A 16,917-nucleotide genomic window follows, 5' to 3' on the forward strand; every position below is an offset into this window, starting at 1 on the left:
AGGACCTGGAAGACTATATTCAATGACAGACAGACAGACAGACAGACAGACAGACAGACAGACAGACAGACAGACAGACAGACAGACAGATAAACACAATACACCTATCTCCTTTCTGGTATTGCCAAAACACACAGCTAGTCAGCTGGGTCTTTCAGCAAAGATTTGCTTCTATTTAAATACTGGTGTGTACTGTTGGAAAACACTACCATTGTTCATAGGCCTTCTTTGTGCAAGTGTTTTAATGCATATATTAAAGATGAAAAAGCACTAAAGTGCTAGTGCTAAACCCTCAGTTGCTAACTTGTACCGTATTCCCTCACATAAAGGCGCGTGCGCTTATAAGTGAACTGAATAAGCGCATGCGCCTATACCTCGAGTACAAGCGCATGCGCTTTTAGGCGAGGGATAATCGTGTTCAGACAGCATCTGTACACGCAACATGCATCGCAAGTCCTATTCCCTTGAATTTAAGCGTCAGCTTCTCGACTCTCCGAAAGTAAACGACGGAAATGTTTCAAAAACAGCAAAGCAGTACGGAGTCCATCGAAAAGTCGTGCAGAGGTGGCGACAGCAAGAGAGCAGGCTTGATGAAGCATCCGAGAGGCGAGACGTCCCTACACGCAAAAGAAGACGACTATTGCAAACCGAAAGCTCGCACGGAAGACATCCTGAGTTAGAAAATCGCTCATGGAATGGATCAAAGCTAGAAGAGAGGAACGAATAACAGTTAATGGTTCTGACGTACAATCAAAAGCACTGGAATTGTACAAAACGCTTCATGGAGTTCTCCCGAAGGACAGTTCAAGGCGTCGAAAGGATGGCTTTGCATGTTTTTTGAAACGAAACGATTTGTGCACACGCGTCATTACGTCTGAGGGCCAAAAAATCCCTATTGATGCTCCCGATTTGGCAAAGAAATTCATGGATGAATGCCAAGTTTCCCTCGCAGAGAGAGACTACCCAATGTTTGCAATTGGGAATATGGACGAGACTCCCATGTGGTTCGACATGCCCTCAAACCGAAGCATTGATTTTAGAGGGGTGAAAACTGTTTTATCAAAAACGACAGGGAAAGAAAAAATGAGATACACTGTTGCTTTGGCCACCCTTGCTGACGGAAGTAAGCTTCCTCCTATGCTGATTTTTCGTGGACTGAAGAATGTTCCGAAAGTTCAATTTCCCTCTGGCGTTGTGGTCCAGGTTTCGAAAGGCGGCTCAATGAACACGGAGCTTCTAGACTACTGGTTGCAAAATGTTTGGAAGCGCCGAAAGAATTCCATCTTTCGTCAACCAGCTGTTTTGGTTCTTGATCGTCACGCCAGTCATCTGCATGCTCGAATTCAAAATCATTTGATTCAAGAACATCAAACTAGAGCCATTTAAGTCCCAGCCGGAATGACGCCACTACTGCAGCCGTGTGATTTGTCTTGGAACAAGCCATTCAAAGATGCGATGAGGAAGAAATGGAAGGATTGGCTAGCCGATGGGATTAGAGAATATACTCGGGCAGGTAACCGAAAATCTGCTTCGTACAAGCAGGTGGCAGAATGGGTGGTTGAATGCTGGAGGTCACTTGACGCGGAAATTATAGCAAATTCATTTAGGCAATGCGGCATTGTGCGAAGTTCCGCCGAAAGCGATGTTATGCTGCACAGTCGACTGGCTGCAATGTTGGGTGGAGAAGATGTTAGCGAAGAATTATCGCAGTCTAGCGACTCGGAGTCGGACACTAGCACGTGCACTGATAGCGATGAAGAGACACTTTTAGAAACTGATGAAGACGACTAGGACCTGTTCTCACTGTTTGTTTACTGATGCATTAGCAAATACAAAAATTAAACAAAAAATTTTATACAAGCGCATGCGCTTATAAATGAGTTTTAAAAAGCGTTTTCTTCGGCAAGAAAAAATGCGCTTTCTCACTTATAAGCGCATGCGACTTTATGTGAGGGAATACGGTAGTTTATAGAACATGCAGCTGCTGCACACTTACTGGCACTCACTAAAATTAATTAACTATTCATGGGCTGAATTGTTTGGGCGTGGCCTCGTATCTCGTTTCCAGAAAAGTTTACCTGTGTAACCTGAATTTGGCAAAGTAAGAGAAATGATAAAATGCATTGTACTAGACTTACATATTTAGCAGCAGTGGAAACATTCCCTAAATAATCAGCAACCATCTATGCTAGTTTTGACAATGAACGAACGCGTGGCAGAAACGCATACTAAACAATGATTGCAAACTATTTGAAACTTTGAACATGTCTGAATGTACCTGAACCATACTTTCACTACGTTTCGTGCTGCCAGCACCATTCAAGCACATTTTGGCTGTATACATTAGTAATCATTCTGTTTCCTGTAGCAGACATGGCCTACTAGACTCGTGCCCAGTCCTCCTCTGCGCTAGGTTGCTACACCACGTGCGATAACTGTCACGTGTGTACAGCCACACGTGTGAAACCACATGGACCTATACACACATGTGACAGCTAGCGCACGTGGTGTAGCACCCTAGCGAGGCGGAAGACTGGGCACGAGTCTAACGGCCTACTAGATCTGGTCACGTATTTGCAAATCAGCACTCTATCAAAGAAGAAATGGACTATGACCTGCACAACACAATTCGACCTATCCATGCACCTACTTTGTCTTGTAACTTTGCATTGAAACCACGAAACAATGAAGCACCTGTGTTTGTTTAGAAACAACTTAATTGCTAAGCGCTGCTATTGCAAATAGCTTCGAATTCATTTGCATCAACAACTACGAGAAACAAGTAGAGTACGTAGACTGCTACGAAATACCAAGCCAATATTCTAACAAAACGTGATTTTTTCTTCTTAGCAGAGTCGATGCATTACTTTGGTAGAAAGTCGCCACAGCGAGAACATCGGATAATAAAAATTGGCAGCAACCGCTCTCATGACAATTTAGCACATACGACTATGGTGACAGTGGATATAAGCTTATATGCGGAGTAGATAATACTGCCCACATCCATCTATTGACCCACCCACATCCATCTATTGACCCACCCACATCCATCTATTGACCCACCCACATGGGTCTATTGACCCACTCACATCAGTCCACCCACATCCGTCCGTTGAGTTGGTCGTTGAATGGTCAACAGCACTATTACTGTAACCTAAGTGCCCCGGGTTAATGAGTCAGTAAGCTTAAAGAAAGTTATGACCATATGCTATTACACCAAAGAAAGTAGTGCACGCTTTCACACGTGCGCAGTAACCGAAAACATGCCTTACGTTCAATACTTTAGCTGGTCTGTTAGCCACAAGCATAACCTTATTCTAAGCGTCTACGATTTGTTGGCTATGTGCTACTCTAGCCACAGAATTGGAATTCAATAGTTGCCGAAGTCTTGATGTGTCTTGAGTTGTGTCATCATGCGAGTCTGTGGGTCGATCTTGCCTGCATACGTAGGGTCTTTGGCCCATTAATTAAGTGTTGTTCTGAATAGAGCAACAGTTGTGAAAAGCGTTGTGTTGAAAATCTCAAAGACCCCAAGATTCGACTTCACAACTGCGACGATAAGATCCATTTCCTGTTTACGAAAGTCGTCCTCTTTTGTAAAGTGTTCCTCTCATGCAACGTGTCTTTTTTATGCTAATGTGATCAAAAATAGCAAGTAAATTTCTAGATAACTGCTTTCACGCACATCTATGGTGAAATAGCTAGGGCAATAGAATGCATACAAATTATATGCTATATTTTCACTTGGTGGCAGATTACTAACAATGCAGCCACTGTAGAAGCAGAACCGGAAACAATCGTCACACTCTGACATCAGAATGGGTACAAATTCCCATCACAACTCTCCGGATTAGGTGGTGCATGCACTACCTCCTCTGCTATTACACTATGCAACAAATCTATCTAGCTACAAAGTCAATAAATGCACCATGTATCAGTCATTTACGTTACTAGTCAGTCACACAACTTTCTAAGCGCTTACAACCTCATCTTACACATAGTAAAGCACCTGCACAAAGAAGTGCTGGGAATGAGCCCAGGATAACACAAGACACTAGCTTCCCCCTGTCTTATAGCCCGTTTACATGAGCACTGGTAAGCGGACCAGCCTGTGCTGGCTTGCTTTGAAAGGTACATGTAAATGCGGGCTGAGCCATGCCGAGCAAAGTCAAGTCCAACATTTCTAGTCTGAGCTGACTCGGGTCAGCTTTGTCGTGTAAATGCTAACTGTGCTGGGATGGGAGCTGGGCATGCTCATTTTATACAAATGTACTTTTCTGGAGAAGAAAAATTGAAAAGAACACGTACCCACGCAATGACCGCAAGAAACAAATTTCATGAACTTTATTGCCACAACAGTCGACTGGCAGCATAGATACACTTCCTCTAAATAGGACGTCATCTCATAAATGTCCTACAAGTTTTCCGATTTGACTGTTGTAAAGTCATAGAAAAGAGAACGCGAGCAGATTCACTTCCATCAGTTGCGAGGGTGAGATAACGTGAGCTATGTCGATCTAAATATATAACGTACGCTAAAAACGCCCATCAGAAGCTTGGCTTGATTCCAAAGAGCACATCGTGTAAACGCAGACTGGCATGCTAGGCTGGCACGAGCTGGCTATGCGTGCTCATGTAAACACAGTATTAGACAGTGTAGCCGGCCAGTCTTGAGTAGTGTGTTTAAATTTCTAAGTGGCTTTGAGTCCACGGACAACAAAGTTCCTCAAGACAACATGCAGATGCAAGTACCACCAGAAATACTAACTCTTGTGTTTAAAAGCCATGCTGCCAGTCTGCTTCAGTGTTCTGCCCAGGATTTATGGAGTGGTGTCAAAGTATCTGTTGCATTAAGGGGCGTGGTTTATCTGTAATTTAGACAAGCAGACAACTCCCGGACAATCAAGCATCATCACAAAACAGACACGTAGCACCAAACAGAATGTGTCATACTGTTAATGGTTCATGATCTGAAAGTGCAGACTAAGAAAGCTGCAACTTACGTCAACAGTCGGGGAACTACCATGGTATGTTGCCCAGTCTCACGTCTACAATATATCATAGTATGGCATGGTTAGATGTCTGCCATCCATGTATGAGCTGTAGGTTTCAAACATTCAGTGCTCCTGTCTAGCAAAACAACATTGGTAACAACTTTGACTGGCTCTGTCACAGGGCGCCAAGGATATTGCTGCCTTGCTCATTACTGACATGCAGACTGTTGTGTTGGATCTCACACGACCACCTTAATGCCTTGAGCTATAGATATAGATCGTATAGTAGATTGTATGATAGCAGGACGGCCTGCCGCCTTGTCAAAGTGCTCACCTGCTGCGTGTCAAAGTACTCACCTTTCAATAAACTGCTCACCTTCCATTGCTCATTAGCTTGGAGCAAGTAAAACTCTAGCTAAAATATATCAGAACATAACATGTGCAGTGATAGTTGATGTTTGTTGAGTGATGGTCGGGACGACCACCTCTAATCACTGTAGGCAGAACCCTGCTGCTTAATTAATTTGCATTGCAAAACTTCCAACTTATTGAAAATACTCTTTTCATCCCTGAGACAAGCCCATTGGTTAAATGTCTACCAGTTTTAGAAAGACCATGATTATGAGCCAGACACACTTAAACCGTGCACTAATTTGACATTAAGATCTCATTCAGGGTTCGAAAAACCTAAGAAATGTTGGTCAGCAAAGCAATTCTTATTATGCCACGCCCCTCAATAAATGTATGCGGGCCACGCCTACTTGTGATGCTCAGAAGTTCTTAGTCAAACAGACTTATAAAGCTACTTACTTTTTGTTACACTCATTCTAGTTCAATGGTATGATGCGGCAATGTAACCAAATGCAGGCACAGAAGGTGCTTCATTCTCTAGATTAATGCCTAGGTTCAAGGGTTTGGACATCGTAGAGCTTATAAACTGACCAACTGACCAACAGTTTGTTACACTAAGGCCACAGTCTCTCTGCGCAAACGTCATGCACACATGCCATATTTCCGTTATCTAATACTTGAAGTTTTTACCATAACACTACACAAATAGATTGTGAGGCAGAGAGAAGCCAGACTTCACTGACACCTTGTCAGCGCATGTACCTTGCAGCAACTGTGTAATTGAGCATTAACTCAAGAACAGGAAGCCGTAGTTCTTAATGGCAATTTTCGTGCCCCGTAAAAAGCAACAATAGAGGCAGTTTCCATCTGCGCCCACAGTTAGATTTGCAGTAGCTTTGTCTGGTATCAGCCATCAAATCTAGTTACAAGAAACTAGTAGCTGGCTTCCAGGAATATTGGTATTCGCCGGTCTCGGTTAGAATTTGCTCTGGCTTCGACCTCTGTTGCACATTTCAAGTTTCGTAAGCGCTGAATGCACGCCATTGTACAGGAAGCCAGTCAAAATCGAGCCTAGTGTACCGTTTCTTTAATTAATTAATTACCAAAGTGTTTCCCAGGTGCAGGTAAGTGCCATTCCTTGTGCACGTGCTTCAGCGCATCAGGATCACAGAACAGACGGGTGGACAGTTTACGTTCATGTAGACAGAAAAGTTGAGGTTTCTGTGTACCCAGATTACGCCGTACTAGTTTTCAAGCTCCTACTAAACTCGGAAATTTGGAAAGTCGATCTTCCTCAGGTTTACCATTCCTACAGCATGGCGACTTCCTAGGCTTGACTAGTCGCCATTCTTGTAACAGAGATCGCCATTTGGCGACTTGGCGACCGGTTTTTCGAACACTGCTCATTACAATTTCAAGAAAATGTTCAAGACTGCCATTATTTCAGTGGTATAACTGTCGCACAATAGAGGACTGGGTGGGTCTTGGGCTCTTAATATTTGGAAATGTGGCCCATTACACAATTGACAAAATGATATAACCTAATAGCTGGCCTCCCTAATTTCATTGGTCCAGTGATGCCACTGACTAAGATTAATTCAACACCGTTGGATCAAATTTAGTATAAATCAAAGCAAGCACACAAATATTCAGATGAATAAAGTAAGCATGTCAAACATACATGTCCCTAAGACTTATGTCCACTGGTACGTGCCTTAACTAACCCTTTATTAATTAAAAATTGTAAATTTTCAGTGCTCCCTCTGAACTGAGTGCACTTGCATGCTCAAGGAAGATGTGACTACAGTTGTAGGAAAGATGCTATGTAAGGAAACAAGACGTGTACTTTCCTGGTCACGTGCGTAACGTACAGAACCCATCTGGTTCAAAGTGCAACAGTGCTTGTCAAATTTTAGCAACTTCAGTTTTGCAAAACTGAAATTTTGGGTGAGCAAATTCTGAGAATTATACCTAAAAGGACTAGCTGCATGGTCTAACGCAACCTTTAGCTGCAATGTCTTGATCCTTCCAATTTAGGCTATAGAAAGACGTCAGTTAGCTTTGCCTTCAGTGTGAATTAGAGCGTCAAATTCCTCGCAGTTACTAAGTGTTTAAAAAGTGCACCTTTTCTCAAAGTGATGAAACGCGCAAGTGCTAGCGTGATCATGGGGGGCCTATGATCAATGGCTGTTGTCCAGTACAGTCAATAAATTATATACATCTAAATAAATAATGTTAGACTAATCCCAACATACATTCATTTTAGTACCAAGGTCGCGTGGCCATGCGTGCTGCTGTGATCAATTCACACACACACACACACACACACACACACACACACACACACACACACACACACACACACACACACACACACACACACACACACACACACACAAATACTACTACTACTACACGTGCATAAGCTCCTAGCTCTGAAGCGAGTAGTCTGAGTACAGTAGAACACAGCTATATTTACCAGTCCACAAGGTCACGTGACCGTGCATGCTGCTAAAGTACACTGGAATTAACTCACTTTCTTAAAGTTATTCCGATTGACAAACTGCACGCAGCGATCCACTTCGTAGTACTCGATGAGATCTCTGTAATTTCGTGCTTGTCTAGTCTTCGGTTCCACAGCCCTCCCAGCAATGGAACGCTCATCTCCATACAACGAAGACGTTTGCGCCATTCTAGGAAAGTCTCTGTAAATTGAGTAGCACGCGCGGTATACAGATCATGCGCAGATGACTTCCCGCCGTTGGACTTGTGAACCTGCTAAGTCTAGCGCGCGTTATGTTCAGTTTAGCTAGACAGCGAAATTATTATTATGCAGTTCGTGACATAGCAGACAAGCGCCTTACTTTAATTAAATACTCTACGCACACACCCACGCACGCGCGCACACACACACACACACACACACACACACACACACGCACACACACAAACACACACACACACACACACACACACACACACACACACACACACACACACACACACACGCACACACACAAACACACACACACACACACACACACGCACACACACACACACACACACACACCACACGCACGCACACACACACACACACACACACACACACACACACACACACACACACACACCACACCACACACATACACACAGTAAGCTCCCTCCAGTAATCCCCCTCCAGTAATTCCCCTCCAGTAAGCTCCCTCCAGTAATCCCCCTCCAGTAATCCCCCTCCAGTAATCCCCCTCCAGTAATCCCCCTCCAGTAATCCCCTCCTGTAAACCCCCTCCTGTAAACCCCCTCCTGTAAACCCCCTCCTGTAAACCCCCTCCAGTAAGCCCCCTCCAGTAATCCCCCTCCAGTAAGCTTCCTCCAGTATCCCCCTCCAGTAAGCCCCCTCTAGTAAGCTCCCTCTAGTAAGCCCCTCTAGTAAGCCCCCTCTAGTAAGCCCTCTCTAGTAAGCTCCCTCTAGTAATCTCCCTCTATTAAGCCCCCTCTATTAAGCCCTCTCTAGTAAGCCCCTCTAGTAAGCCCCTCTAGCAAGCCCCTCTAGTAAACCCCTTCTAGTACGCCACTGATGTCGCGAAGAGTTACGAATATACATGCTCCGTCATTATACCTGTAAAATTAATCTAAAATCGTACAGTACATCTAGCGAGTGTCGTTTCGCGTGACGTCGAGTAATTTCTTGTGAAGAACAGTATCGATTAGATCGCATACGGTAAACATAGGAAACTCTTTTATGAGCGTTTCGCGCATCTTATTGGCTGCTTCTGGTTGCCGACAAAGGAGGCGTGGCACATTCCCACATATGGTATCCGCAGACAGGAAGTCGGTTCAAGCCTAGACGTTTAGCGTACGCTACTTGTCATGACTGTCACAAAGTCCCTTTTTCTTATGGCTCATACTGGTATTGTAGCTAAAATAAGGCCACAGGTGCGTGACAGCCATCAAGAACAAATTTCTAAAGTCATATCACCACCATAAACACAGCCTACATGTTCAGATGCAGGTACTGGCAAACGCAGATACTGGCAAATGCAGATACTAGCTCTCGAGCAAATCATGACTACACAGTGTACAACTACAATTATGTCAATTAATTTCACATTCCATGGCATCACCACTAATTGACAAAAACAAAACTAAACGAATGTCTACTTTTTACGTCCCATCTTCTCTCAACACTTGCTGTGTCTCCCTCATCATGATCAATATATCACAAAAATTGGTCATATGTAACCAGCTTGCTTGCCAATCTGTGTTATCAGTGATCCTGAAAGGGCAATTCCCAAGATCTCAATAATAGCAATAACCAACACAGACACACCAATAGCGATTAAGTTCTTCTTTGCCCAATCTATGAGCGCATCTACACAACCCCGCGTCCAAATCACCTGTGAAGGTGCAATGCGGTGTGGAGTCTCCAAAAGACCATATCCGCACTGAGTGTTCACTCTCTCGTCAGATGTCTTACAGCATGAAAAAGGCACTCCACATGACTCTGGCAGCTCTACAATAGACTTACCACTTGAACAGTTAAAATACTTATTAAATTGTCCCCAATCTTCTGCTCCCATCTGCCCACAACACTCAAACTTCTCTTGGATAAAGTCAATCAGATTAGCTAGGTCAGCATCATCCCTGTACTTCATCATCATCTCCTCCACCTTGTCCTCTACTTCCTCCTTCACTTTATCCCTAAATACGAACGCCGAGATACTGCCACCGACTTGAAACACAAACAGCACTATCAACGACCACATGAAGACGCGCAACAGAAAGACATTCTCTCTGAGAGCTCCCACACAACCAAAAAATCCAAGAATGAACATGACGCATCCAAGAAAAATAAACAAAGCAGCAGGATCCGTAAAAAGGTTGCCAAACGCTTCAATGCCTTTCTCATGGCGGGCCCAGATACCAATACCAAGTAGAGCGCCGCCAGCGAGCCAGAAGAAGAAGTTGAAGAAGAAGATCGTGTATTTTACCCACAAGTTCACTTCACTGTCGCGCTTGTCTGGCGAGCCCATGGTGAAGTGCGTATTACGTCAGTAGGCGACGCCTAGAGATCCGGACAATCACACAGCTATGCTGAGAACGCGTACCTGGTATGTCCGGTTTGCGTGAGAATTTGCAGCTTGCAACCACGGAAACCCAATAGTACAAGTCCAAAAACATTTTGAGAAAATTATGGGTATGTAGGGATGGGTATGTACTTATGTCATTTATGCCCATCTCCTACATCACATTCACAACTGCTGCAAGCGATATAGGTAAAAAGATTGTGATGTAGGAGATGGGCCTAGATGACATAAGTACATACCCATCATTTTCTAAAAACGTTTTTAGACTTATGTAGTTTGAAATGGAAATGAGAGTCCTAGTAAACGTGTGCAGCTCGGCCGAGATTTCAATCTTTGATTGCATCTCTAGACAACTCCCACGTTACGCTCTATGGCGCGTGATGTGTGTCATAATTCCGTCGGCTGGGCTGCGCTAACTCGTCGGCTGGGCTGAGATATCATGTTTCCACAACTAATTTGCATCTCAGCCCAGCGTGCAGGTAGCTGACGACACGCGTCAAGTGTGTCATAATTCCGTCGGCTGGGCTGCGATATCATATTACGTGCACGTTCTCCTCCTAGCCCATGGACGTAGCACGCGTAAATTGTGTCAAATTTTCCTCGGCTGGGCTATCCTAACTTGTTGCACTCGTCGCCTGGGCTATCCTAACATGTTCCACTTGTCATTTGATATCTCAGCCCAGCCGACGAGAAGCGCGTCAACTGTGTCTAGTATGCCGTCGGAAGTGAGATCGCCGTTGACAATATGGGAACTGAAGAGAATGGGTTCTGGTGACACATGCGCACGATATATCAGAGGATCCAAGTTGCAGATGGACTCACGACTGCTACTCGCGGCTAGATCGATTGCAAGTGCAAGTGCTCGTCACTCAAATTATGGAGGTGCTTGATAAAGCTCTCTCGCTGGCTGGTCTAGCGTGATTCTCAACTTCTGGTAAGTGGCCCTGATTACAGATGTTGCGTTTTGTGTTGAGAAATCACAGTATGCATAGAATTTGTGGAACATTTTAATGCAATTTACTATACCTGTAGGTGGTAATTGCATGTGCTAATGGTAGTTATTTAATTAAATTATCCTCTTTGTGAACATGGTTCACAAATTTTGCCATTGTTTTATGTATAGGTGTACATAATAAAGCTATATATTGTGGGATGGATGGGTAAATCTATGTGCACATGTGTTGCTTTCATGACATGTTGAGTAACATGCTAATTCCCATATTAATTAAGTAATTTATGTTTTGTAAATCTTTTGTGAGTCACATTCCAAGTTTTCTAATGACGAATTGTGGGCTTGTTATTGGGACACTAAAACAATATACCCAGTATAATACAATGAAGAAACTTTACAATGGGAACTTAATTGGCATCAAACTATACACAGAACATAATTTATTATGTTAATACTGGTTTCATTGTTTGCTATAGCTACAGTTGATAAACATTATATTGCTGAAGGTTGCTTTTACGCAGAGGCATTGAGCTTGTGACTGCACTCGAACACTAGAGATTGTTTACTTTGGAACTCAATTAACAGCTGTAGAAATTCTTTGCTATTTCCAATTTTATTGACCCTATTTTATCTAAGGGTATGGTGCTAGAGGTACTGATGTAACGCAATGTTAATTGGCAGTATATTGTTATCGTTATATTCTAATAGAAATTTTTATACATGTATTTACATGTATACAATGCAGTACACTAACCCAATTGGCTTTTGAGCATGGCAATGGCAAGCATGATGTTTTGTCTTGTGTTATCCAGAAAAGCAGAGTTAGATCAACTATCTGTCGGTCTTGGCCCTCTAATGGATCTTGCCAGACGGCATCCTGACAAAATTAGACCTCTGCTTACTGCTTCAGCAAGCACGCCATTAACAAGTGGACTGTTCCTGAATCTAGTGACCTATGAGTCAACACTCCCACCAAAATTAAAAGACTATTTTGCGCACTACGTCCACCATTCAGGTAATCAAGGCTTTCTACATATATTACACAAATACTTGTCAATGAATCAATTAAACATTGCACTACAAGAATGTTCTTTTGACACTGATGTTTCTCTAGAAAGCACAAACCTGAGGACACTGCTGCAGTTCTGCACAGGTTGCAACGAGATTCCAGTGATGGGATTCCATGAACCATCAACAATCACAGTGTCCAGCACAAGATCTGTGTTTCCGAATGCAGCGACGTGTGCTATGATTTTAGAGTTGCCTAGACAAGTTGACAACCAAGACGAGTTTACGGCAAATATGAATGCTGTTTTAGATATGTAGGCAACTGGCTTTGGAGTAGTCTAGTAAATTTGCATTTTTGTTGCTTTCTTTGAACTGTTGTTTCCATTGCATGCTAGTTTAAAACATCTACACAGTTAAGTTATAACAAGAGAATTTCACTTTGTTAATGTAAGATTCCATGTTGCAGTTTAATTGTTCAAATCATGTTGTAGAAGTTGTAATAAAATGGAAAAATCCTGACATTGCTTCAAGGTCAATTTGAATTACTGTACAGCTGTAGATTGTGACATGGCACCAGCTAAAATGGTGGCAAGCTGACAGATAATCTCCTTAGTACAGTGGTAGCAAAAACTGTTTCTGCTTTTACCAAAATACCGTTCAATTAAGGTACTTCCCCATAGTCAATAAAATTAGTTCTTACATTACTATCTAATTTTGCCAGTCTATTCACAGCAGTTAACAATTGTTTACCACAGTTGCTGCTACACCTAATTTAGTATTGTACACTAGCCTGCAACATTAATTGCAGAGTGTCTATAGGTTTGAATAAACTACAATGAACAGTTAGCATTATTATTATTATTGGAGTACATATAGAAACAAACATAGCGTGCAAATTTGTTCAATGATCAAAGGTAGTTATTGCACAGTCTTCAAATTGTGTGTGTTGAATCAAATCAAGGCTGAGGATTCAATGGGCACTACACGTACACGGCTGGGAGGCCGAGGCTATATCATGGAAATAGCATCCGTCACTTGCTCTAAAACATTTTTCTCTGCCCCTGTTAAATAAAATTTAATAAACCGTATACAATTTAGAAAAAATGGCATAACTTAAGTAGTCGATTCCACACAATTTAAAATTTGTATGAAATACACTAAAATTAGATATTTGTGATGCACTGTTTGTTTGGATTACAGACGGTAATAAAACATTAACAACAATTACTGGTCATGCAACAAAGGTTGATTTCCTGTTATAATGAAATTGCAATCTTTTACTGAATTGATGAAATAGGTTTATCCTAATCTGACAATTAAACCAATTTTGCTAGATTAATTAAACCAATTTTGCAACTGTTTAAATAGAGAACAGTTCTGATATACAACAACAAAGATGTAGCAAGACTAAAAGACATTAAGTACCAAACATGAGCTTGAAAACTAGCAATTTAAAAGTATGACAATATAGTAGTAGGCCTGTAAAACAGAGTTCATTTACACATACTGTTTCATCTTTTACATAGCAAGCTCATAACCATCATTATTAAATTAAGATTCTCTTCTTTGACATCAGAAAAAGGATACTGCCGTACAGCATAACATAATGCGTAGTACGTGTAGACAAAACATCATGCTTCCAATGTACAGTTACATTTGATTGCATTGTTGCAGTCAGGAACACGGCTCCCATAACAGTCCAATGGCGTGGAAGATGGATAGGTATTACCACTGTGTGATATTGAAATAAGTTGACATTCTAGAAAAAAGAAAGGTTCAGTAGGGATACAAAAATTTGCCATCTAATTATTCCATTATCTGCTCATCATGTTACACTCAATTCCAAGTAAAATACCTTCTTCCATTTCCATGTGTGATCCAGTGGCTTTTGTCCATACGTAACCAGTTTCATGTACAGGAAGGAATTGTATGCGAATACGTTATGCCTCTAAACTCAATCAGCTCTAACCTAACTCATTTTTGATTAGTTTACTAACTATACTTGATTGTTCAATTCCATTGCAATGTTTTGCATGAATGAATTGACAACTTGATAACAAAGAAACTTTACTATACATAACTATGTGTATATTCAACTGATTTAAAGCACACACCTGACTATTGAGCCAATTACTGTCTTTTTTTAGAGTGCTCAAGTCACGTACAGTCAGTTCTTGACCATCACAACAATATCCCACTACCATATCTGGACTTTCACTTGTCCATACTTCATTCACCTACAGTAGTCGACTATTCTACTCAACAGCAATCATGTCTTGATTATTTAAGTATCTACCAGGAATTCATCTTCTCTACTCAAAAAAAGCCACTCTGGTCCTTCTCCACTCTCTTGCAGAGGGATTTGTTTCTTGAAAATTGCAACTGACTGATGTTCAGTTGACACAGATGCACCTGCTGCACAGTATGAATGGTCTAAAATAGATCAAACGGAGCTGCTACGGAGTATGAATGGTCCATGACAAGAGGCAAGGGCAATGGGCCTGCAAGAAATTAGAAGACAAAAATGCCTGAGAATCAAAATGATAAAAAATCTATCAACATCTGCCAGCCTACTGGGAATAGAATGTTGTGGTTCACACCCGTTGGGTTCCTGAAAGATCTAAGATTGATCCAATTTCTGTGTTATAAGGCCATACCCAATATATACCTGAGTCGGTACTACTGATATGTAGTGCTTTTCTGCGAGGTGGCCAAGATATATGTCACCTGTTGTTGGAAGTTCTCTTTGGGGAGCCACCATCGCGCATTCATATTGGGATGCAGATTCAATGCACCATATTCTTACGTTATAGACATTTGCTATGGAGTCAAGTGTTAGGTGGTCTTCCCAAGCAGTTGCAGCCATCTCTTTCACATAATTGCTGTAAGGCACTGTCATAAATGGTTCATATCTAACAATTATTTTGTGTGCAATTGAGTTTGCTATCTCACAGCAGCTAGTATTTTAAATCATATGGTGCCTGCCATGACACTTTGCTATAAAGTCAACTGCTTGTTTTCTGACAGCAGCGTGGTATGTCTCACTGCCATATAGATCTGGTGTGCAACAGCCCTGAACTGACAATTGCCATCTCCAAGAACATTGTATGCTCTGAATCCCAGGGAGGCCAAGCAGCACTGCAATCGTTCTTGGTCCAACAGGTCCTCAGAAGGATGGCTCCATTGAAGATTGCAGCCTAACGTGACTTTAACATAGCTCTTTGGTGCTTTTGCTTTATGATCATCTGAAACACATGTAAGGTACAAAGCTAAAATTCTAACTGCAGCAACATAAGCAGAACAATTGTAATCTAATAGAAATATGATAGAAGAATCATTGTGAGATATTGTCTAATGTACCTTTTCCACAAGGTAGCGGTGAAGCCTTATCTAAGGATTCTGTTGCATTTGATGTTTGTAGCAAAACTGGAATAGGCCTGTCAACTGACTAAAGTGCTTGAATTAAGATCAAAATCACAACCAAGTGTAAACAAACTTACCGAGTCTTGGTGTCTGTCTTCTGTTTTAACACTCCTTCTACCTAATTGCTGTCGTACATTATATGGTTTGAGTCTTGTAGAGCTGTAGAGGGTCTTGTTGGCCTTAACATCACCACTCCATTTCAAATAATAGGTATGGTTGCCAGCCTTCTCAGTGATTTTGTATGGTCCCGACCATGCTTCTGCTGCTTTGCTTCCTTGGCGAGAGAGTTTCTTCATATTTCTTAGAAGTACCATGTCTCCAACCTTACATACATATATCCACAACAAAACTTGGTGGGATTGCATAGTTTTGAAAGAGTAAACACATTTACTTTGTATTCGCCTTTTCTGTGTCTGGCATCATACTGAGCTTTTTGACGTTGTTGTGCCACTGATATGTTTTTCTTGACGTCTATATCCATTGGCTTTCTCAGCTGGACCATTTCCTCAATTGCTGCATCAAGATCCTCGGCAGATAGAGAAGTTGTACGGGTATCATCAGTCAAATTTTCTAGACAATAAATCTACCATGTGTGTGTGTGTGTGTGTGTGTGTGTGTGTGTGTGTGTGTGTGTGTGGTGTGTGTGAGTACGCTTCCCCGTACGTACTGCACGTGACAGGTATTGTGGTCAAAAGTAGGAGGAGCGAGCGGGAAAGCTTCTGGGCGCACTGCTAATACAGTACAAACGAGTTCAGGGGCGGGAACGCTATTAGATCTAAATTATACCATTAGTCTAACTGCATTAGGTTGCACAATGCAATCATAATACGATGTAGGTACCTCATCAGTCAGTTCCATTCGAATAGCATCGAAACACTCAGTAAAAACAGGCTAGCCACTGAACGACGCAGTGAACTTCGTCTGCAACAATGGACTTCCAAACACAACGCTGACATCACCACGTTGAATCTGTTCGTCTTCAAACAAGCTAGCGCTTAGCATTACAGATGTTACACCATGTTCTATCAAGCTTGCTACCTGGTCTCTCATGAGAGAAAGCAATGGCTTGGATGGAAAGAGCAGTCTGCATTACCAAAGACCC

At 42.1% G+C, this 16,917-nt stretch overlaps 2 protein-coding genes across 5 annotated transcripts; both read right to left on the reverse strand.

Moving 5' to 3' along the window:
* Nucleotides 1-9,392: 9,392 nt before the first annotated feature.
* Nucleotides 9,393-10,408, reverse strand: LOC134181021 (tetraspanin-5-like). Its single transcript, XM_062648218.1, has one exon. It carries the CDS (start codon nucleotides 10,376-10,378, stop codon nucleotides 9,578-9,580), a length of 801 nt encoding a protein of 266 aa, XP_062504202.1. The 5' UTR covers nucleotides 10,379-10,408; the 3' UTR covers nucleotides 9,393-9,577.
* Nucleotides 10,409-13,668: 3,260 nt separating this feature from the next.
* On the reverse strand, nucleotides 13,669-16,435 carry LOC134181259 (uncharacterized). Of its 4 annotated transcripts, none has more exons than XR_009970109.1 (5): nucleotides 16,207-16,435; nucleotides 15,893-16,138; nucleotides 15,753-15,840; nucleotides 14,248-15,637; nucleotides 13,669-14,151 (listed from the first exon to the last, which is right to left on the reverse strand). XR_009970109.1 is itself a non-coding variant. In XM_062648502.1 (4 exons), exons 1-4 carry the CDS (start codon nucleotides 16,315-16,317, stop codon nucleotides 15,390-15,392), a joined length of 693 nt encoding a protein of 230 aa, XP_062504486.1. In that variant the 5' UTR covers nucleotides 16,318-16,435; the 3' UTR covers nucleotides 13,669-15,389. The 4 variants fall into 4 exon arrangements, 1 of the variants encoding a protein (XP_062504486.1); XR_009970110.1 differs by having other exon boundaries at nucleotides 13,669-13,871; nucleotides 13,931-15,637; XR_009970111.1 differs by lacking the exon at nucleotides 13,669-14,151 and having other exon boundaries at nucleotides 14,984-15,003; nucleotides 15,061-15,637.
* Between the last annotated feature and the right edge of the window lie 482 nt (nucleotides 16,436-16,917).

This window comes from Corticium candelabrum, chromosome 6 (genome assembly GCF_963422355.1).
Source record: "Corticium candelabrum chromosome 6, ooCorCand1.1, whole genome shotgun sequence".
Lineage (NCBI taxonomy): Eukaryota > Metazoa > Porifera > Homoscleromorpha > Homosclerophorida > Plakinidae > Corticium > Corticium candelabrum.